General features: G+C 53.2%; 1 protein-coding gene and 1 long non-coding RNA gene across 2 annotated transcripts; one reads left to right on the top strand and one right to left on the bottom strand.

The window, feature by feature from the left end:
- Positions 1 to 489: 489 nt before the first annotated feature.
- Positions 490 to 13,869, bottom strand: LOC122480144. The gene is made up of 2 exons (XR_006296516.1): positions 13,584 to 13,869; positions 490 to 837 (listed from the first exon to the last, which is right to left on the bottom strand). It is a non-coding gene; the product is annotated as an uncharacterized LOC122480144 (long non-coding RNA).
- Positions 13,870 to 14,046: 177 nt separating this feature from the next.
- Positions 14,047 to 21,139, top strand: TENT5B (terminal nucleotidyltransferase 5B). The gene is made up of 2 exons (XM_043574171.1): positions 14,047 to 14,519; positions 19,205 to 21,139. The coding sequence occupies exons 1-2, from the start codon at positions 14,256 to 14,258 to the stop codon at positions 20,222 to 20,224; spliced, it is 1,284 nt and encodes a 427-aa protein (XP_043430106.1). The 5' UTR covers positions 14,047 to 14,255; the 3' UTR covers positions 20,225 to 21,139.
- Positions 21,140 to 22,916: the final 1,777 nt, after the last annotated feature.

The following is a 22,916-nucleotide window of genomic DNA, read 5'->3' as shown; positions in this document are numbered from 1 at the left end:
AGCCCTCACTTGACATTCAAAGCCCTGGGCTGGAGCATCCACATGGCTGAGCCCAGGTTGTGTGTCCCCGTCCTACCTGCCAGGGGTGCGAGGAGGGGTCAGCAGCCCCCTTCAGCTTCAGTAGTGGGTGATGGGGCCTCCCACAGTGGGGTCTTCCCCCGAATGGCAGGAGGGTTTGGAGGCAGGGAGGCCAAAAAAACAAAGAAAGGCCACTCAAAGGAAGCCTAGTGCCTAGGCGGGAATAAAGAGGGAGGCGACTGGACCTTTCAAACCTGACCAGACCCAAAGCCCCTGCGATCACCCACCAACTTCTACTGCCACCCCTATGGGACACTGGTCCATCTTGTACACTCTGGTCAAATGCAGATGGAGCGCTTTGCCCCTTCCCTTTACAGCCCAGCGCAGAGCAGAAGGCAGGCCTAGACATTCAAACAGGATGTTATATCAATGGCCCAGGGAGAATGAAAGGGAAAGGAACATGGACATCTATTCATTGATTCCACATCCATTTATTCGGCACCAACCAGGTACCAATATAGCAGAGGATGAGGTCCCTGGCCCATGGGGCTTACAATCTAGTGGGGAAGAGAGTCAAACCGGTAACACACCCATAGATGAGGCAACTGCAGGGCCTGAAATGTGAGAGGGCCGAAACAGAGAGAGGAGCTGGGGAGCCCTTCCGAGGGAGAGGTCAGGGGAGGCCTCTTCGGGCTGAGGCTGGAAGGATGAGCAGCCAGATGCGCAGAGACGGGGGGCGGTTGTGGGCTCCAAGACGTAGGGGCAGGAGCAGGCTTCCAGAACAGAACGGGTGGCCGTGTAGCTGGAGTAAATGAGAAGCTGAGTGGGAGGAAGAAGTGAGGTAAAAGGTCAGATAAAGAACTGGCCTTTCATTCCAGCCAATGGGAAGCCACTGGGGCTGGTTTTTTGTTTTTGGGGGGTTGGTGGGTTGTTTGTTTTCATATGAGGAGGGACTTGTCCTCAAGGATGAGTCAGGAAGAAAGAGGAGATGGGCACAGTCCAGGTACGTGTACAGTAGAAGTAAGGTGAGGGCTTCCCCCATGCTGGGCTCCTGTCTCCTCAATGACATGAGGCTTGGTCATCGCGGCACGAGGGGTGGGGGATAATGGCAGGACATGTGTCCATTAGGCCATGTCAGGCTTCCAGGGTCCAGGATGGAGCCATGATCTAGCCCTAAGGAAGCCAGGCTCTAACCAGCCCTCATGCCCACCAACACCTAGCGGTTCCCTAGGGAGACGGAGGCACTTCCTTGACTGGCCCCTCCCCTGCCACCGAGAAGAGACCAATAGTAGCGACTGAAGCCTCAACCGTCACAATCAGATGTCACCTCCAGCCACCATCATAACCACCGTCACCCTCACAACAGGCACAAGGACAGGATAGGAAACCCTGCTCCTGGGAGTGAACCGGACCCTGTAAGCTAGCTGCGGGGGACCTGGGGAAGACACGGTCCTGGGACAGAGCCAGTGGCGTGCTGGAGCTGGCTCCCCCTGGCTTGTGAGAGCTGAGTCTGTGAATCTCCTCCCAATTCTGCATGCAGTAACAGCAGGGGGAGGCTGAAATCAAGCACAGTGGGGGAGTTTTTGCAATTTTTCCCAGCTACCCAGTTCACCAACATACCTCTGGACAGAGCCCTGAAGACAGGGAGAGACCCCGACCCCACCACTTGCCACTGTAAACTCCAGAGCCTGGAGCAGGATCAGCAGGAGGCAGCCAACCACGTCCACAGAGTCTGGAGGGTAGGCCGTCTGGTGGGGGGCGGTGTGGGTGGAGACAGGAGGTCATCTGCCCCCAAGATACATCTGATAGTAAACTGGGACCCTGCGTATTAGCTCAGGGACATCACCTTCACCGGAGCCTCTGCTCCAGCCCAGGAGCCCAGGAGTGGGCTCCCAGCCAGGCCGCCTGACTCACCATCCTGGAGTTGGAATCCCGGGCTGGGTCTGTCCTGGAAGGGCTGCTTCTCCCCGTTCCCCGATCTCAGGATGAGCCCTGACCCTGGTCACAAACTGGGCCTGAGCCCGGTGACAAAAGATCTAGACTCACAGGCCCCTGCGCCCCAAGCGGAGCAGGCCTGGAGAGGGATTGGCTCAGCACCTCTGCAGCCCTCCTGCCTGGAAAAGCAAATGGTGGAAAACAAAACAAAATTAAAAGTCGCCACCAGCTCCTCCTTGCTTTAGTGACACATCTCTGTCTTAGGAAATAAGGCCTAAGGGCAAAGTACATTTTCTAAGGCTAACCCCTCCCCACCTCTGCCAGGCTCCCTCTTCGATTTGGAGGATTCTTGCCCTAAACTGTTCCTCCCACTGTCCCCAGACACAGGCCTCCCTGTTGCCAGGAGGAGAGAGAGCTGTGAAAGTCCCAGGAACTTCATCTGAGAGCCTAGGGGATGGAGGCCAGGATCTTATCTGGCTTATGGACTTGGGCAAGACTCTTCTCTTCTCCACACCTCAGTTTTCCCATCTGTACAGTGGGAGATTTAGCCCTCCTGCTCTAATATCCAAAGTTAGGAAACCTGATGGAAATTCAGGGCCCCGTATTCAAGCATCGGAAGGGCTGTCTTTTCTGGGTAATTCAGATCCAGGGGACCCACGAGACCCAAGAAACTTCTCCTAAAACACGTATGGGCCACTGGGTCCAAGTACTGGCATATGCTCTTAGTTCTGGTACCCTGTACTGGTGACTTAGCTTCTCTGGCCATCTGTTTTCTCATCTGTCAAATGGCAATAACACCAAGTTTGTGAGGATCAAATGAAGTAGTGGCAAGAAAAGTGCTTTGTAAGCTGCAGGGTACAGTACTCCTGGGAGGGAGGGACAGTTATTATTGGTGTCGGTATGGGTTGATGTTTTGCCTTCCAGCAGAGCCCAGAAAGTGGACCAATCTGGCCTAGCTCTCAAGTGGGAGATCTCCTCAAAGTCTCTCCAGGACCCTCGACCCCAGCCCTGCCAAGAACCAGCTTGAGCCCAGCATAAGCCTGCTACCTGGCCTCCCTACCTCAGGACGGGACAAATCTTCCTCACTGGACCCCAAAGATTGCAGGCTTTAGAGCTGGACCAGCCTTGGGGATCCTCAGATCCCATCTCCTTATAGTGGCCCAGATAGGAAAGGGGCTTGCCCCAGGAGGCACACAGCATGTTAGTGGCAAAACTGGGCCTCAGACCCAGCCCTCTCCTTCGTATGAGACTCTTTGCTCTAACTCTGGCCTCTAAAAACAGTGTCCCCCTGGAATCCTGACAGCACCAATGCCCCTGCAGCTGCCCCAAGTCAGCAGACCCTGGCCAGGCCGGGACTCTGGGAGAGAGGGGCTGTCCAAGGCATCCCTCCACAGGCTTCACGCTCTGATGGGCTCTCACCTCCTCCAGAAAGCCTTCCCTGACTGGCACCCAGAAAGGCTCAAAAGTGACTTTCCCCCCACACCTCCCCTTTGACAGAAAACCCCTTAAAGATGAAAGGCGTCTGCCTGCCCGTCTGCTAGCCCCTACATGGAGTTTCTTCAGGGTAGAAAACAGTTGAATTCTTCTGGGCTTCCCACCACAGGAGCCTAGCCCAAACTGAGGGCAAAGGGAATAAGAGGAGAAGAAAAGGGGAGGGGAAGGGAGGGGAGGGGAGGGCAGGCTGGACAAGTGATCACTGCCCTGGGAGTTTGAGACCCAAGCCATTGGCAGGGAAGAGGGTGAGGCTGGCAGGACTGGAGACCCGGAAGCCCCGCCTCCTTGGACTTCAATTCCCCGGGCCTCCCTCCCTCCCCCACGGTCCATTCCCCCAGGGCGGGCTCCTCCCGTGGGAACTGCTGTCTCGGCAGCGGCGCCCAGCCACGCGGCTGGCAGGAATGAGGCTGGGCAGCGGTCGGGGCGGGCCTGGACAGGGCTGCCCCTTGCTCGGGCCTGGGGACTGGGCAGCTCTGGGCCGAGGCAAGCAGGGAGGGCAGCTGCGTGGGCCCTGGGAGCTGGACGCGCGACCTTCTGCTGCCTGCAACAGCGGCCGGACAGCACCTGGGAGCTGGTTAGAGGTGTAGACTCCCAGGTCCTACCCCGGACCTGCGGATTCAGGATCTGCATTTTAACAAGAGCCCCAGGTGACTCCTAGGCACATCACCATTTGAGAAGTCCTGTTCTAACAAGAGTCCTCCTGCGTGCGTACAGGTTAAAGAAAAGGCGCCTACAAACTTCCAGTTATAAAATGAGTAAGTCACAGGGATGTAATGTACAGCATGGTGACTACAATGAGTAACACCGATTGTGTATTTAAGAGGTGCTGACAGAGTAGATCTTAAAAGTTCTCACCACAAAAAAACAAATTGTAACTTTGTATGGTGACAGATGTTAACTTCTCGTGGTGATCACGTCACAGTATAAACAAATATCTAATCATTACGTTGTACACCTGAAACGTATAATGTTATATCAAGTATACCTCAGCTTCAAAAATTAAATCATGAACAAAAGACATAGATTACCTTCCTTTTATTTCTTCTTTAAGTTTCAGATAGGATATTATCTTTTTTCCCCCCCAAATTAGGAATGTATAAGTAGAATTATATTACCTATGAATTGTATTCCATCACAGGAAAGAGGTATTGCAGAATATTTGTTATAAAATGGCGCGTGGGGGAGGGGAGTGCCTGGGTGGCTCAGTCAGTTAAGCATCCGACTTCGGCTTAGGTCATGATCTCACGGTTTCGTGAGTTTGAGCCCCACGTCAGGCTCTGTGCTGGCAACTTAGAGCTTGGAGCCTACTTTGGATTCTGTGTCTCTGTCTCTCCCTGTCCTCCCCTGCTCGCTCGCTCTCTCTCTCTCTCTCAAAAATAAAGAAACGTTAAACATGTTTTTAAAAAAATGGAGTGTGGGGTCTGCTAGGGCTGGAAACCCACGGATGAGAACCCGCTCCTGTTTTCAGTCAGCAACCTCAGCCCTGAGGAGACAGAAATGGGGGTGAGCAGCCCTTGAACTTGAGAAGGTTCTACTCTAGCAGGGGTAGACTACTCTAGCAGACTCATATCACCCACCACTTTCCTGAGCCTCAGTTTCCTCACTCATGGAATGGGCATAATTAATCATCAGTCATCACCACTTCTAACAGGCTCCACCAAGCTTGGGGACAGGGAGGAGCTTTGTGAGCAGCCTCAAACCTGAGGCAGGTGAGGTCCCAGAGTGCCCTGTTCACAGCTCAGCCTTCTGGTGCATCTTCCTGCCCTTCCAGCCCCCAGCCCTCCTGCTCTTCCCTCGAGCCTCGTCTTCATCTATGGTCTTACTCTTCTTCCTTCCTCCTTGATCTCCCCCCAAAAACACCTGTCTGAACCTTGCTCCCTTTAGCAAATTAGCACTGTTGCCGGAAGGAGCAACCATTCATTGAATGCCAAGTACACAGGCATCACTCGCACACGGGGTCTTTTATGCCAGCCCTGAGAGGTAGGTGATAATGCCCCCAATAAACAGATGAGGAAACTGAGGCTCAGAGAAGGGGAGTGATGTGCATCCAGAGCGCGCAGAGCCAAAAAGAGGCCCAGGTGGAATAGGAACTCAAGCTTTGGGCTCCCACTACCGCAGGCTTCCTCAGCTGGAAAGCAGGAACCAATTTTCAGTGACCTTAGGGAGGACTAAATTTAAAGTCTCGCCTCAGGGATCTGGCTGTGGCCACACTGCACCACTCCCTGCCAGATCTGCTTCTAGAAGAGTGCTCCTTCCTCCTTTCTTCAAAGCATCCCTTCACTTATTCCATGAATATTTATTGAGCGCTGAATAACCGGCAATGCGGTTCCAGGAGCTGGGGTACACAGAAAACAAAACCAGGCAAAATCTCTGCCCTCCTGGAGCTTCTGTTCTAACAGGGAAAAGGAAAACAAACAAACAAACAAACAAACACACGCGCGCACACACATAGCCACCCACCTACCCCCCCTCCCCCCACACACACACAGCATGATGTGTAGATGGCGTTGGGCGCTATGGGAACCATAAAGAGGAGAGAAGAGGTCTCTGGGGTGGGAGATTGCCATGCTCATTGGTTAGTGAGCAAGGCCTCGGTGAGAAAAGAACCTGGAGGAATGAGGGAGAAGCCAGGTGGCTCTCAAGAATGAGCTGGGCAGGGGTGCCTGGGTGGCTCAGTCGGTTGAGCGTCCAACTTCGGCTCAGGTCATGATCTCGCAGTTCGTGGGTTCGGGCCCCACATCGGGCTCTGTCCTGAATGCTTGCTCAGAGTCTGGAGCCTGCTTCAGATTCTGTGTCTCCTTCTCTGTCTGCCCCCCTCCTCCGCTTGCACTCTGTCTCGCTGTGTCTCTCAAAAGTAAATACACGTTAAAAAAAAAAAAAACATAAAAAGAGTGAGTTGGGCAGATGATAGAGCAATCGCAAAGGCCCTGGGGTGGGACAGGAGCATCCAGGAGGCCAGTGCACCTACAACAGAGGAGGGAGAGGAGAGGAAGAGACGAGGCGGTGGGTATCCTGGAGAGCCTTGTGATTCGAAGGACTTTGGCTTTCTTCCAAGTGAGATGGAGGTATTGCAATGGCGTGACCTGGCTTATGTTTTAAAAGGATCAGCCAGGCTGCTGGATTGAAAACAGACTGTAAGAGACAAGTACAAAAGCAGGGGGCCAGTAGGGAGACTCCAATAATCCAGGAGAAGGGCGATGGTCACGAGGTGGCAGTAAGTGGCAGTTGGGGGTGGGATGGGGTCAGACTTTGTATTCAGAAGGCAAAGCCAACAGGACTTGCTGACACCTGATGTGGCACATGAGAGAAAAGGGAGCAAAAAAATCGCTTCGGATTTTCAGCCCAAGAACTAGAAGTTGCCATGTGCTGCGGGAGGAGCATTTCAGTTCGAGAATTCCGCTCCGGACGTGTGAAGTTTGAGAAGACAACAAACACACAAGACCAGACGGTTCCCAACTTAACGACGGGTCACCTTACAATCTTTTGACTTTACAACGGTATGGAAGCGATATGCATTCTGTAGAAACGATACTTCAGATTTTGATTTTGGATCTCTCCCCAGGTTCGAGATATGGGGTTAGATCCTGGATCCTCTCGTGACGCTGGGCAGTGGCATTGGTGGCTCCCAGTCAGCCAGCGATCACAAGGGTAAATAACTGATACATTGACAACCATCTCGCACCCGTACAACCATTCCGTCTGTCACTTCCAGTACAGCATTCAAAACGTTGCAGGAGATATTCAGCACTTTATCACAAAATAGGCTTTGCGTGAGATGCTTTTGCCCAACTGTAGACCGATATAAGCATTCAAGTACGTTCAAGGTTGGCTCAGTTAAGCATCCAACTCTTGATTTCAGCTCAGGTCATCAGGTCATGGTTCGTGACATGGAGCCCCGAGCCAGGCTCCTCACTGACAGTACAAAGCCTGCTTGGGATTCTCTCCCTCCCTCCCTTTCTGTGCCTCGCCTGCTCATGCACTCTTTCTCAAAATAAGTAAATAAACACTAGAAAAATAATTGCATAAGCCTGGAATTGGGAAGCGAGCTCGGGCCTGGAATACGTAAAGCTGGGGTTTGCCAGCACGTGGATAGCCTTTAAAGCTTGAAACTGACTGAAATCACCAAGGGAGTGAGTACAGACAGAGAAGACGCGAGGACTAGGGAGTGAGTCCTGGGCATGTCACTGCTTAGAGGTTGAGGGAACGAGGAGACAACAAACCAGCAGTCAATGAAATAAAAACGTCAGGGCGGTAGACTGTCTTAGATACCAAGTGAAGCAAGTATTTCAAGAAGGAAGGAGTGATCAGCCACAAGTAATTTGCAGGTCTAGTAACATACGAGGATTAAGAATTAACAATTAGAGTGGGAGGAATTTTTCAAATCACATATATGCTAAGGGACTTATATCGAGAGAACTTTATATCTAGAGGACTTACATCTTTAGATATCAAGAACCCTTAAGAGTCAACAATGCTAAAAGTAATACAATTACAAAATGGGCAGAGGACTTGAGAGACGTTTCTCCGAAGACACAGACAGCCAATAAACACACGGAAAGATGTTCAGCACCATTAGCGATCAGAGAAATGAAAATCAAGACCATTCCAACACCACCTCATACCCACTAAGATGGAGATAGTAAACAAACGAAACAAGTGTTGGCGACGATGGGGAGAAATTGGAACCTTCGTACGCTGCTGGTGAGAACGTAAAATGGTGCAGCCACTGTGGGAAACAGTCTAGCATCTCCTCGAATGGTTAAACATCAACTTCCCTTATGACCAGCATTTCCACTCCCAGGAATATACCCAAGAGGAATGAAAACATATGTCCACACAAAACCTTGACAACACCAAGAATGAGCTCTAACTATAGACTTGGGATGATTGTGACATGTCAACATAAGCTCATCAACTGTCACAAATGTACTGCTATGGTGGGGGTGTTTATCATGGGGGAGATTATGCGTGTGTGGGGGCAGAGAGCATATGGGAACTCTCTGTACCTTCCTCTCAATGTTGTTATGAATTGAAAACTGCTCTAAAAAAATTTTTTTTTTTTAAATAGGCTCCACGCTGGGCTTGGAGCCCAACAAGGGGCTTGAATTCAGAACCCTGCGATCAAGACCTGAGCTGAGATCAAGAGTTGGATGCTTAACTGACTGAGCCACCCAGGTGCCCCTAAAAATATTTTTAAAGAACTTGCACATGACTATTCATAACAGCCAAAAAGTGGAAACAACCCAAACGTCTATCGACTGATGGACTGATAAATAAAATGTGGAATATCCATCTATCCACAGAATATCATTTGGCAATAAAGAAAAAGTGAAATACTAATGCTACAATATAGATGAACCTTGAAAACATTACGCTAAGTAAAAGAAACCAGTCACAAAAGACCACCATTTATCTGAATGTCCAGAAAGGGCCAATCTATACAGGGACACAAAGTCAGTTGGTGGTTGCCTATGGCTGTGAGCTGAGGGGGCTCGAGGGAAATGGGGGGTGACCGCTAGAGGGTACAGGGTTTCTTTCTGGAGTAATAAAAAAAGTTCTAAAATTGATCATGGTACTGGTTGAACAACTCTGAATGTACAAAAAACCACTACACTGTATGCTTTATATGGGTGAAGTGTATGCTATGCAAATTATACCTCAATAAAGCTATTACTTAAAGCAATTGATGATTGGACTCAGCAATGTGAAGGTCACAGGTGACCTTGACAAAACAGTTTCGGTGCCGTGGTGGGGACAAAGCCTGACTGAAGTGTGTTCAAGAAAGAACAGAATAACTGAAGACAGTGAGAACAGACATTTTCAAAGAGTTTGCTATATAGAGAAATGGAAGGGAGATGTGAGATCAAGAGAGGTGTGTTTTAATTTTGTTGGGTTGGTTTTTTTTTTAGATACAAGAAATTATGTTCTAACATTAATTGGAACGATGCAGTGGAGAAGGGGAAATGGCCAGAGTGAAGTCCTTGAGCAGGTGAGAGGCAGGGGTCCTGGTGTATAAGTGGAGGGGTTGCCACAGAGAGGAGCAAGCGGGGTTCATCCGAAGCAGCAGGAGGGAGGCTAGAAATGAGGCACAGACCCAGTGATTGGGTAGGTGTTGAGAGTCTGCAGAAATTCTCCTTTGATTGCTTCTATTTTCTCAGTGATGTAGGAAGCGAGGTCTTCCGCCAAGAGGGGGCGGGGGAGGAGCTGTCCAGGACTGAGGGGAGGAAGAGAGTTAAGGAATTGTGTCTAGGACCGCAGGGGAGTGACAGCACCGGGCTCTACTCTACGGGTAGGACAGCCACACAGTGCGCAGGGCCCCCTGGAGAGGCCCCCTGACGCTCAAGTGAGACCTGTCGGCAGGACTGTGTGGCTTTCTCCAGCTTCAGTCCACTGTGGGGTACAAACGCACAGCTGAATTAACCAGGGTGTGGTTTTGCCAGGTGAGCGCAGTTTAACAAGAGGGGAGCAAGGTGGGTGAGGGTGTGTGCAAGGAAGTAATTATAATGATGGTCTGTGGAATCAAAGCTGGTAAAGGGGGCTAGAAACAGTGGGGGAAAGGTGGGAGGACCAGTGGACTGAAGGGCCTGGTGAGTCAGGACCCAAGGCAAGGTACTGACAAGGTCCAGGAAAGTACTTTGGCCGTGAGGGGCTGAGGCAGGATGGATGGCAAGAACCACAGAGGAGGGGAGGGGATTCTCCAGAGGCAAGGATTGTCCCTGCGTAATCGAACAAACCAAATCATCCTCAGAGGCAGGCCCAGGGTAGGGCCTGGGAGTGGGGTTCAGCCAGATCTGGGTGTGAAGCCTGTCCTTCCAACCATGGGGCCCTGCACAAATTAATTTGTTTCTCTGAGCCTCAGTTCCCTCTCATGCAAAGTGAGAGATCACGCCTTTGTCAAAAGATTATGTTCTGAAAATGGAATAAGAAACTGTATGGAAATTGCCTAGTGTGGTCCCAGGCACAGGGTGCTCGGTAATGTGGGCTGATCCCAGAATGCTCCTGTCTGGAGTTCCAGGGCAGAGGAGGGGCCGATGCGGAAGCCAACACTCTCCACAGGACCCCTTCTCCTTCCCATCACCTCAAATCGTAGGTGAATGGAAAGGCCTGACTCCATTTCACCGCCATCTTACAGAATAGGAAACTGAGGCCCAGAAAGGGAAAGTGACTTACCTATGTCACTACAACTCGACTATCATAGAGAGTAAATTTCCTTTTAAAATCAGAGTCAGGGGGCACCTGGATGGCTCAGTCAGTTGAGCGTCCGACTTCACCTCAGGCCATGATCTCACGGTTCGTGGATTCGAGCCCCGTGTCGGGCTCTGTGCTGTCAGCTCAGAGCCTGGAGCCTGCTTCGGATTCTGTGTCTCCCTCTCTCTCTCTCTCTGCCCTTCCCCTGCTCACACTCTGTCTCTCTCTCAAAAATAAACATTAAAGAAAAAAAAAACTTAAATAAAAAGTAAAAATTAAAAAATTTTTAAATTTAAAAATAAAATCAGAATCAGAAATTAAGATGGGAAATATATACTGGAGGGAAAAGGCTCATATACAATATTTGAAAGCCAGATGGACTTGACTCTTCAGAGGGTACCCCAGCCACTGTTCCCCTCCATTCCCTGGGACAATAAAAAGTTGGCCGTGGTGAAGGTGAAAAACCCTCCTGAGATGCCCCTGCTCTCTCGTCTTCTCTCTCCTCTTCCCACATCCCCAAATCACACACACTCCCAGGGCAGTGATGCTCAGGTCCTGTCATTGGGCAAACATTGGTCCGATTAGCTTTGAAACAGAAGTGTCAACAGAAGGGTGATTCATAGCTCAAGCATTTGCTAATTGCTCTTCCTAGGCCAGACAGCAGGAGGGAGAGAGAGGGAAGGAGATCTCTAAGTTTGCTTTCTTAGAGAACTTGATTCTAGAGCATGGGGTGGCCCTATACCCGGCTGCCCTCACGGGGCCCTACCCCTGTGCAGTTCCAACCCCAACCAGTCTCCCTGGGCAAACCCCTCTGGCTCTCTGGACACCAGTTTCACCATACATCAAGTGAGAAGTGAATGAACAAAATGACTGTCACAGCCCCCTGCCCCCAGCTCGGGCCTTCAGAGTTGTAGGAATGTATGGTCTGGTACCCTCTCTGCTGCCCAGCCCGTCCAGGGACAAGCACAGGGAGATGGGACAGAAGTGGATCCAGAAGCTGTAATGGGAATGCAGCCTCCTTAGGGAGGCTTTCTGCGATCACACCCCCAATGGACATCAATCTCTCCAGTTCTCTCTCTCTCTCTCTCACATATACACATGGCTGCTTTCTCTCCCGTTCCCTGTTTTATCTTCTTAGAACTATCTTAAATGTCTTATTTATTTGTCTCCTTGGCCATTGTCTTTCTACATTAGAATGCCAGTTCTAGGGCAGGGACCTTGCCTATCATATCTCGGGGCCTAGCCCAGCCCCTGGCACACAGTAGGTGCTTAGTATATATGTGTTGGTTGGTGGATGAATGAACGAAGGACTAGATACATCTGGAGGGTGGTACCAGGGCTGTGCCAAGTATGACTCTGTGATCTGTGCCAAGTCTTCCATGAGGAGCAGTTGAAAAATAGGCCTCTGGAGTCAGGAGACCTGGATTCAAGTCCCACCCTGCCAATTAGTGGTTGTATGACCATGTCACTTGACCTCTCTAAACCCCCGGTTTCTTCATCTGTAAACTGAGTATAATGATCCCACATCTTGAGGCGTATTTTTAGAAATTAGAGGTCATGTATGTAAAGCGACCTGATACATAGTAAGTACTAAGTAGATGTTAGTTTCCTTTCTTTTCCTTCCTCTGCAGGGGCATGGAGGTGGTAGATCAGGGGTTTGGAGACTCTGGGCTCAGCAAAAGAAGTTTCTCATCTATTTCTTCTCTTCCAAAAGAAGGGAAAACAAAATAGCAAGGAACTTTACTGAGAACGGTGCAAGGGACTTACCCATAGTCACACGACCTAGCAGTGGAGCAAGGTCCCCTTCCTTGGGGAAAGAGGAAGCTCCTGATCCCAGACAAAATGGAGAGAAGGGCAAGGGTAGGATCTTGCTTGTGGGGGCCTCCAGAAAGAGGAAGTGACTGCTCTAGTCAGAGAGTCAGGCTCCTGACAAGCTGGTGATCCTGGAATGTAGTTTATCATTTGTAGGTCTCGGTTTCTCCTTCGGTACATTGGGAATATCACTCCTTGCCCAGCCTGCCTTACAGAATGGGAGAGTGTTAGGAGAGTGATATTTAATCTAAGAGAAAATATTGTAGTGATACATCAAGCAGACTCAATTTCTGAAATTTTGCCACAGGTACATATTTTAAAATCAGAAGAAAAGATGAATTTAAAAATAACAATGAGGGGGTGCCTGGGTGGCTCAGTCGGTTAAGCATCTGACTTCGGCTCAGGCCATGATCTCACAGTCCATGAGTTCGAACCCCGCATCAGGCTCTGTACTGACAGCTCAGAGCCTGGAACCCCCGCTCGCTCGCTCTCTCAAAATAAATAAACATTTTTTAAAAATCTAAAAAAAAAAAAAAAAGAAAGAAAGGAATAAGCCTCATCCCTCTAGGCTCTGTAAAGTGGGAAAGAAAAACATGTAAATATATTATTTCAGTAGAATATACGAAAATGTTTTGGCAACCATAAATAAATCAAAATTTAAAAAATGTTTATTTAACATCTTCTCTGGGACAGATAAAGAAACGGGCTCAGAGAGGGTAGTGACTTGCCTGGGGGCACACAGGACCTGATAAGGCTGAGAAGAGGCTGGCACGAAAGACTTCCACCAGCTGCTCAGGAAGCCCCTACCAGAAGACGGTGCAGAGGAGCCCAAGACCCTGGGTCAGGAAAGCCAACTCCCCATTTGCAGCTGCTGTTCATCCTCTAGCCCCGTAAAGGCCCTGCCTGGGTCTGCACAAGTGTAATGGAAAGAGCATGCGCCACAGATTCTGTAGCCCCGGTTCAGCTCCAGGGCTCCAACTCATTTGCTGTGTAACTTTGAGGGAGTCACGCCCCCTCTCTGAGCCGGTTTCCCCTCCCTTCAATGGGAGTGTTAACGCTAGCCAGGCTGTGGTTGGCAAGGGCCAATCAAGAGTGCATTAAGTAATATCTACCTTAGTATACACAGAGTTCGTTACCTTTCTTCAACACTGGAAGAGCAGGAGGAGCGCTGTGTGGAGGCGAACAAGTGGCGCAATCTCTCTGGGCTTCTGAAAATAGCAGATGACCAGGACCAGGCCAGGGGCCTTCTAAATTCCTTCCAGCGCCAAAAAGAACCCTGGAATTTTTTAGTGGTCCAACTCCGCTACAAACTCCACAGGTCACTTCCCTCCCGCCTGCCCCTGGAGGGCGCAGTCCCTTTAAGTCTAGGCCTGCCCCGGCCCGGGCCAATCACGGAAAACAGAAGGTCTTTAAGGACCAAAGGAGGGAATTCAGCCCGTGCAGGTGGGCGGGGCAGGGGCATGCCACCCAGCCAATCGGAATCTCCCTAGCGACGAGTGACCGAGGTGCAAAGAGCTGCTGACCAATGGCAGAGGCGCAGGGAGGCGGGGCGCTCCCACTGTGTGACAGCTGTCTGAACCAATAGACATGTCGCCCGCGGCCTATAAGAGTCCGCTGGGCGTTGGGCTACCGGCTCTAGGGTCGGTTGGTCGTCGCCGTCGGAGGTGTGCCCTGGGTTTGCCTCGCCGTCGCTGCCTCCCAGTCCCTGCAGCCGCGCCCCTCGCCTTGGCCCCGGCCCGGCCGCTCTCCCTGCCCTTCTCCCCTTAGCCACCCCCCGGTTTCTGCCGTCGGGGCCCGGGGCCGGGCTAATGATGCCGTCGGAGAGTGGAGCTGAGAGCCCGGACCAGGCAGCTGCGCAGGTGGGGACGGCTGCGGCCTCGGAGGTGGCCACGGCCGCCCCGGCAGGCGGCGGCCCCGACCCGAAGGCCTCATCGGCCTCCCTCGGACGGCACCTAAGTGGGCTAGGCTGGCCACAGGTGAAGCGACTGGATGCGCTCCTGAGCGAACCGATTCCCATTCACGGGCGCGGCAACTTCCCTACTCTGAGCGTGCAGCCCCGGCAGATTGTGCAGGTGAGAGGGCAGTGGGAGGGATTATGGGGTCTCCAGCCTGAGGTTCTTGTGCTGGAAGGCGCCCAGAGTCTGTTCGATTCGCTAGACAGCTAGGGAGCCTGAGGCATAAAGAGGCACAGGGACTGTAACAAAATCGCACAGCGTATGGATAGTAGACCATGCACCCTCCCCACTTGGCTCTCCCTTCCCCCGCCTCTGGAGAGCCCGATCGAACCGTTCACCCTTGCCTTAGCTAGGAAATGGGAGGAGAATGGGGAGGGACTTGGCTGCGGGAAGGGGGGGGGTGGGGAGAGTGGCGGGTGAACAGATCTGCCTCCTCAGACAAGAGATACCAGGCAGCCCTGAATGGGTAGGTGTTCAAAATCGGGGTTTTTTCACCCCCAAATCGTCATGGCTGGGCCTCACCACCCCCGCACCCCTCCCCTCTCTCAAGGTTCTAGGGTCAGATTTTATCCTGTGCTCCCACAGCTCTTGGCTCAAGAGCCCCGTGGCTAAGTGGAAAAGCCAAGAAATCCCAATAAGGACTCCCTCCCTCTCAACTGGGGTTGTGGCAGGAGGAGATTAAGCGCCACGCTGGACCTGGTGGCTGCATGCCGAAAGGCAACGTCCGGCGTCCAGTTTAGGTGTCTCTCCTCTTCCCCAAAGTTGGAAATGAAGGCTGACCCTGCCTCCTGAAGAACAGGAAAAGAGAATTCTGGCAACCCCTCTCCCCATCCTCAGACTCCTTTTTCCCTTTACCTAACTTTTCAGCACCCTAAAATTACTCTTCCATTTGCGTAACCTAGGTGCTGTCATACTCTGAAATGCCAGAATATGGTAATTACTGTGCCCATTTTGTGGCTGCGGAAGCTGGGGTTCCAAAAGGGGCAGTGAGCTGCCTAAGACTACCTAAAGAAGTGAAAATCAAACCAAGAGAATCATAAGTCTTCCTGGGAGCCGCCTGCTGCAGGTTCAAGGTTTCCCACCCCTTCCCCAGCTCCTAAGACTCTTGGGGAAGTCTTCTGATAGAAACCAGAAAATCCAGCCACAATTCCTGGGTATTCCTGCCAGTAGACAGACTTTCCTTCACTGGAGTTATCCATAGAAGCTAGTGAAGCAGTCCACTCCCCTGCCTCCAATTGCTTCCACTGAGGAGGAGGGTTGTAGGCTAGGGGATTACCTCGCCCTCCCTCCCAGGGAATGGGAGGGGGTGGGGGCAGATTCCCCAGGGCTGACTCACCCAAAGCCCCAGTGGTGCTCACTGAGGCATTCCTCTGCTGCCGGCTGTCATGGGGTAATTAGGAAAAACCAATTGAGGGTTTGTTTTTTTTTCCTTAGACTCTCAGGTCAACCTTGGGGCCCCAACTACTGTATCTCCAGGACTGTTGTCCCAGACATGGGGGAAGGCAGAGCCCAGTGCAGAAACACCGCTCTGCAGGGATGAGATGTGCTCTGGAGGGGAAGTCCCTGCCAAACCGCCTTAACTGGTGCCTGCTCTGTGTCAAGCCCTATTCAGGACACTAGGGCCATGGATATGACTGGGACCTCTGGGAGCACTTCTCTGCCTTTGAGATGCTCCCTGCCAGGTGGGGGGACTGCAGGACAAAAGGAGCTGACTTTACAGGGCAATAATAGTACAGTGTTCTCCTAGACTAGGGTCAAAGATATCACAGAACAGGAAGCTGCTAGCTGGCGTGGGGAGAGGCAGGGGAGACTTCAGAGCTGCACCAGGAGGCTGGACATCTGGCTTCAGGGCCTGGACTGTTATCAGTTTTGCTGGGCCCAGTGTCCCCATCTGTTCAACGGGATGGGTTGGACTACTCTCCCAACACCCTTTCAGGTTTCAGAATCCAAAAGGAACAGGGACCTTCACCTGCCTGCACAATCGCATCCACAGGGAAGGACGTCCATCTCCTGGTGGGAATCAGCAGCTGGCAGCTTCACAAACTATTGGAATATATATGTGTGGTGGGAGGTGCTGCATGTGTATGGGGGGGGGGGGTGGTAATGGGCTTGGTGTGTGTGGGGATGGGGGCCATCCATGCTGGCTCTGAATGGAAGTGGGAGGTGCTCCAGGTGGGGGGAGTAGGGGAGGGGTGTTGGGTGTGTGTAATGGGGGATGCTGGCTGTCCATGGTTCAAGAACCAGAACCTTTCTCCCTCTGTACCCCCCCTCCCAAGACGTTGCCTACGGCAGCGATCTGAGCAGTTAGAGATGCTATTCCTGCTTGTACCTGAGCTAGAGGGACCCATTCTCCTGGAGGAGGCCCCCCTGCCCATAGCTCTGGGAAGCCCGGTTCTAATTAAGCTCAGCCACTTATTGGCTGTGTGACCTTGGATAAGTCCTTTGCCCTCTCTGGGCCCAGGGAATTGAAGGAGGCAATCTGATCTCTCCAGCTGCAGCCAGAGGGCCTGCATCAGGCAGCTCCAGAGTCAAGTGTGGCAAGCCTGCTGGCTGACAGCACCTATAGTCCCCCTGTAGGTCTTGGCAGCGGCCCAGGAGCAGAGTGGTTCTGGAGAGGCCCTTGGCACAGGAGAAAGGAGGGTGCAACCGCTGCCCCCTTCGTGGCTGGAAAGTCTGATTCAGGAGGTTCCAAGCTGCCCTGCAGTCTTCGGGTGTGGCGGTATCTGGGGTCCGCCTGCCAAGCTGGCTGTAGTCACACCTGGGAGAGAGAGACAACAGCTGCTGGCTGGCTGACACAGGAGATTTAACAAGGCTATTGCTACCTCCTCACCAGGCCAGATGCCATGCCCTGGGGTGAGCATCAGCCTGGGAGCAGGAGCTGGCACTGAGTAAGGCGCAGTCAGCTCTGTTAGGACCTGGGGAGGGGGCTGGTCTGCTCTGCAAGTCTGGCAGGGTCCTTGGGACAAGGTCTTGCCTGCTTCCCTCCTTGGCCCTGCAGGGGCACGGCTGTCAGGCTGTGGGTTGCAAGTCCCACAGGCTAGACTGTAGCAACTGGCCCCTTACTTCCAGCTTCCCCAGTCTGTCTGGCCAAGGCATCTCCCAAACCCCACCTTCCTGTTCCTAACTACCCTGGCTCTGAGCTTCAGTGACTGGACGGTCACCCTCACTCTGAAATTTTGAAAGACAGGGAGGATTAGAACCCTGGGCTATGGTCTCTGCTCCTTCTAAACCCTGGGATGGCAATGTGATAGAATGAGAGTCAGCCACACCTGGATTTGAAGGTGCCTCTAAATGATCTTGGGCAGATGACTACACTCCTGTGAGCCTTGGTTTCCCCATCCATAACTTGGAGAGCATAAAGATCTATCCGCTGTAGATTCTGCTGAGAAGGTCCAGGCATTCAACAGGTGCCTGATATTCCCCACCCCACCCCAAGCTCCTCCCCTCCATGTTCCTGATGGCCAGTTGCTTATCCCCATAGCCATTACAGTACCTTCCCCCAGTCAGGGTCCTCCTCCCGGAAGCCTTCCTGGAGGGAGCCGCCCGCCTCAGATTGCCCCACTGCAGCTTGCCTCCTCAGCACTTAAGTGCATTCTTTGCGGTAATTCCCTGAGAAGCGAGGAGGGCAGCCCAGCCCAGTGCTGGGCGCTGACTTGGCAGCAAGGCGGGGTTGCAGAATCACTCAGGACAGGAATGCTGCCTGGTCACTTTCAGGATGGTGTGTGAGTCCTCTGGGTTGCTAAGAAAACCGAATGTCTGGGCCCAGCTTCTTTCTTCTCCCCACGCTGTCCTAGGCCCAGAGAGATGCCTCTGGCCAAAGGAACAGACCTTTGCCTGTGGTGGTCCTGTGTCAGCAGATGGGGTCTGCTACCTCTCTTCCTACTTGGGCTGGGTGCCGAGCGCTTCCCGAGATGATCACCCACCTCCTGTCTCAAGAGCAGAAAGTGCCTGAGTTTTAACTTCCAGCCCTGCCACTTCTGAATGACACCCTCTCTGAACCTTAGCCCCCTCTCGCCCCCGTAAGCCTCAGTTTCCTCATCTCTAAAACAGGTGTAACATGTGCTTCGCAGGGTCCTTGTAAAGATGAGTTAAGATGAGCGTGTGTGTCATAGCCAAAAGAGCATGTATGGACTGGAGAATCCAACTGCCCTGGGCTCTACTCTCTGACCTTGACACGATTCTTAACCTCTCTGTGCCTCAGGTCCCCCATCTGTGAATTGGGATACTAATGCCCATATACAGGATCATTGTCAGGGTTAATGTAGTAATGTGGGTGAATGGGAATTACGTTCCCAACACATTTGAACAGTTAGCATCATGCCTGGCACAAAACAAAGTGTTTCACTTGCAGTTTTAGAGAGGTAGAATCGCACAGTGGTTAAGACCTGCACTGAGTTTGATTCACCAGCTGCGTGACCCCGGGCAGATTACTTGGCCCCTCTGTGCTTCTATTTCTCCATCTGCAAAACGGCATTCATCGTATCTGCCTCATAGGGCAGGTAATTGAGAATTATGCAAGTTTATAGCCTAACTATAAAGTGCTTAGACCGGGACCTGGTATTTAGTAAATTCTACGCGTCTGCTATCATCGGTGCTATTCCTTCTGAGTCTTTCCTCTAAACAAGTCATACTCCAGATTAGGAAATCAAAGTTGAGAGGGTTCAATGGCTTTCCAAAGGCACGACAGCTGGTGCGGGGTCAACATGGTTGATGTTGGCGTGATTATCCCGGGGAAGCCGGTGGTGGACCCCCGGGGGGGCCCAGACTCCCGCCACCTCTCCCTCCCGCCGTCTCCCCCGCAGGTGGTCCGCAGCAGCCTAGAGGAACGGGGACTGCGCGTGCACGGTGTGCGATTGCACGGCTCGGCTGCCAGCCATGTGCTGCACCCTGAGAGTGGCCTGGGCTACAAGGACCTAGACCTGGTGTTCCGCGTGGACCTGCGCAGCGAGGCGTCCTTCCAGCTGACCAAGGAGGTGGTGCTGGCCTGCCTGCTGGACTTCCTGCCGGCCGGGGTGAGCCGGGCCAAGATCACGCCACTGACGCTCAAGGAGGCGTACGTGCAGAAGCTGGTGAAAGTGTGCACGGACACGGACCGCTGGAGCCTCATCTCGTTGTCCAACAAGAGCGGCAAGAACGTGGAGCTCAAGTTCGTGGACTCGGTCCGGCGCCAGTTTGAGTTCAGTGTGGACTCCTTCCAGATCATCCTGGACTCCCTGCTTCTCTTTGGCCAGTGCTCGTCTACGCCCATGTCTGAGGCCTTCCACCCAACGGTGACAGGTGAGAGCTTGTACGGGGACTTTGCCGAGGCGCTGGACCACCTGCGGAACCGCGTCATCGCCACGCGCAGCCCCGAGGAGATCCGCGGTGGCGGCCTCCTCAAGTACTGCCACCTCCTGGTGCGGGGCTTCAGGCCGCGGCCCAGCACCGATGTGCGCGCCCTGCAACGCTACATGTGCTCCCGCTTCTTCATCGACTTCCCAGACCTGGCGGAGCAGCAGCGCACGCTGGAGCGCTACCTGGAGGCTCATTTCAGCGGGGCCGACTCAGCCCGCCGCTACGCCTGCCTGGTGACGCTGCACCGGGTGGTCAACGAGAGCACCGTGTGCCTCATGAGCCACGAGCGTCGCCAGACGCTGGACCTCATCGCCACGCTGGCGCTCCAGGCGCTGGCTGAGCAGGGCCCCGCCGCTGCGGCCGCCCTGGCCTGGCGCCCCCCGGGCCCCGACGGGGTTGTGCCTGCCACTGTCAGTTACTACGTGACTCCTGTGCAGCCTCTGCTGGCTCGGGCCCACTCCTATCCCACCTGGCTGCCTTGTAACTGACTCAGACCCTCGCCACAAGGGACTGGGCCTTCCCTGAGGGAGTGGGGCCTCCCGGAGTGTGGAGAGGAGGTGACCAGAGACAGGCGGCCGCTGCCAAGTGGCCCCGCACCGCTGCAGGGTTGGGCCTCCTACTAAACAGAAGAGACCCCCACTCATCCCCGAGTGAGGCCCCCGTGGGCTTAAGGCCAAGCTGGGATTCTTGGTAGACAGAACCACACTTTTGGACCAGCATGGTTGTGGGGTGCAGGGGCTGTTTTGTCTTGGGGGCCAATTGCCCTCAGGACACGAAGCATGTTTGGGGCGATAGCCTCCATGCTCATCGTCTTAGGTAGATTTCTGCGGCCTAGGAAGGTCTTGGGTTGGTTTCCGTGGCCTAAAAAGGGTCTTTTCGGCTACGGCCAGCCCACAGTGATCCCTGCAGCCCACACAATGACCAAAATATGGTATGGTATGTGAACTACTCGCTTCGGGTTGGGCCGGACCCCTAACAAGGCCTGGCCATCCAACCTGGCTAATCACCGGGAGGAGGCAAAGTGAGGCACGACGCAGATACCTGGGTTTGCAGAGGGATAGGTTTAGCCCAGTCCCCAAACACCCCCACCCCAAGCTGTCAAGGTGTACAGTGGGCAGGAGCTAGGCCGCTGGGGGGTTGGGGGGGTGGGGGCGGGATACACTCCAGGTCCCCTCTGGGGTGTTGTTCCCTTCCCGTGTGTTGTGAGGATCCCTCCTGCCTGGGAGCCTGTTCTCCGAAGGGTGCTGGACCCAAAGTGGCCACAGCCAAGTGCTCTCCCCCACTGGCCTGGTTATGGGTCCCCCCTTGGAGGAAGGGGAACCACGCCCCGCCCCCTTTCCGATCCCTCTGGATTTGTCACCATTTTGCACTCTGAACACCTGCCAATAAAGATTGTCTACACTGAGCCTAGCACCATGCTTTCTCTTGAGAGAATGACCTTCCATGGCTGTGGGGGCTATGGCTGCCTCTTCCAGCCTACACCTGGCTTGCATTGAGGGCAGGGACATTTGGGTACCCTGGTGTCTGAGTCCTGGCTGTAGCTGGGGGGTTTCACCTCCTTCTCTCCATACCAGCCCCAGCTGGAAAACTGTGCCAGGGGCTCGTGTCTCACGTGTGACTTGTACCTGCAAATTGCCACAGCAGGTCTCTTGTGAAAGAGTAAACATTGCAGTGTTTTCCTACCTGGAGTCCTCATGACCCTGGACTTGGCCTTACACTCCAGTGCTCCGGGCTGCTTGACCCCAGCTCTGCCCACCCACTCGGGAAGCAGGTGGAGGACAAGCGGGATGAATCTGAATTGGAGACCCGTTCAGTAGTGGCAGCTAAGCCTGGGGGACTTCTAGCATCGCCCAGAGCCAGAGCCCTGGTTTGGCCTCCCCACCTGGCCGAGGTTCTATCCTGGGGGGGGGGGGTTCTATCCTCTGCCACCCTCTCTTATTCCCAAGGGCTGATGGGCACACTCTGGTCTGCTCTAAATAGGTCCCCTAAGAGGGGCAGGGTCTCTTCTTCCCAAACCCAGCTGGGGCCATGCCAGGCTGTCCAGCATGAGTGGCAGCTGCACGCTCTCAGGGAGCTATTCCCTCGGGGCATCAGCCAGTCACTGGCCTGGACGCTGCCCACTGTTTACCCAGCCTCTTTGATCCAAGGATTGCAAAGCCCTTAACACAGACAACCTCATTAGTGGTTTCTGAAGTGATGGCTTGAGGTTCTAGTCAGGGTGAAAAAAACAAGGCCTCAGAGGAGGCCCCAGGTGACCTGGGTGAGCCCAGCCAACTCACCGGCTCAGTGAGTCTCTGCGGGGCTCAAAAAGGCCGGAAGGGTGAGTGGAAACACTTTCTTGGCTTGGTGACTGAAAATAGCGCCCCCCCTCCACCTTGGCTGTGCCCACCCAACTAGGGGCCTAGGAGAGATTAAGTTTATCCCAGCTCCTGAGTTGGGCACGTGTAAGCACACAGGCTTAGCTTGTTGGGGTGGGCACTGGGGTTCACCCAGATGTGCTTGTTTCAGAGAGTGAGAAAGCTAGAGACCCACAGTAAGCGTCCACACGGCATTCAGCCCATCGTGTGCCAGCGGCCCCTACAGGAGTTGGAATACATCAGCACCCAAAAGACCAAGCAAGATTCCCCACTCTCATGAAGATTATACTCGAATAGGGTGGACAGAAAATAAACTAGAGTATATCTTCTTAGAAGGTCAATAATGCTTAAAGTACACAGCAGGGTAAGGGATTGGGAGTGCTGGGGTATGTGGTTTTAAAAAGTCAGGATGGACCTCATCGAAAGGGTGACATTTGAACACTTAAAGGCAATGGATAGCAAGCTTATGCAGATGTCTGGGGAAAGAGCTTCCAGGCCGAGGGAATTTGTCAATGTGCACATGCTCCCAGCAGACGTGTCTGGGGGAGGGCACGTGTGCCTGAGGGCGTCTGGCTGGCCTTGCACAGGCATGTGCTCGCCGCTGCTGGTCTGCAACATGCATGGGCGTGAGATGTGGGAGACTGTGAGCCAGGAGTTCCCAGTAACAGCTTCCACTGCTAGAGTCTTTACTCCAGGCCGGGCACTGTGCTACAGCCTTCGCGGTCACTACCTCTCGTTTCATTCTCGAGGGAAGAGCAATCATTATCTCCACGTTTACGGGCAAGGAAGCTGGTGCCAGAGAGGTCAAAGAGGTGTGGCTGAC

The sequence above is a fragment of the Prionailurus bengalensis genome, chromosome C1, assembly GCF_016509475.1.
Source record: "Prionailurus bengalensis isolate Pbe53 chromosome C1, Fcat_Pben_1.1_paternal_pri, whole genome shotgun sequence".
NCBI lineage: Eukaryota > Metazoa > Chordata > Mammalia > Carnivora > Felidae > Prionailurus > Prionailurus bengalensis.
Note: the sequence above shows the minus strand (reverse complement) of the source record. Positions and strands in the feature narration are given on the sequence as shown.

What these genes read in the sequence shown, in the direction of transcription:
- TENT5B (XM_043574171.1), top strand. Translation starts at nt 14,256, where the DNA reads ATGATGCCGTCGGAGAGTGGAGCTGAGAGCCCGGACCAGGCAGCTGCG. An exon ending in AGCCCCGGCAGATTGTGCAG is followed by an intron (nt 14,520 to 19,204) that starts GTGAGAGGGCAG and finishes TCTCCCCCGCAG; the next exon opens with GTGGTCCGCAGCAGCCTAGA.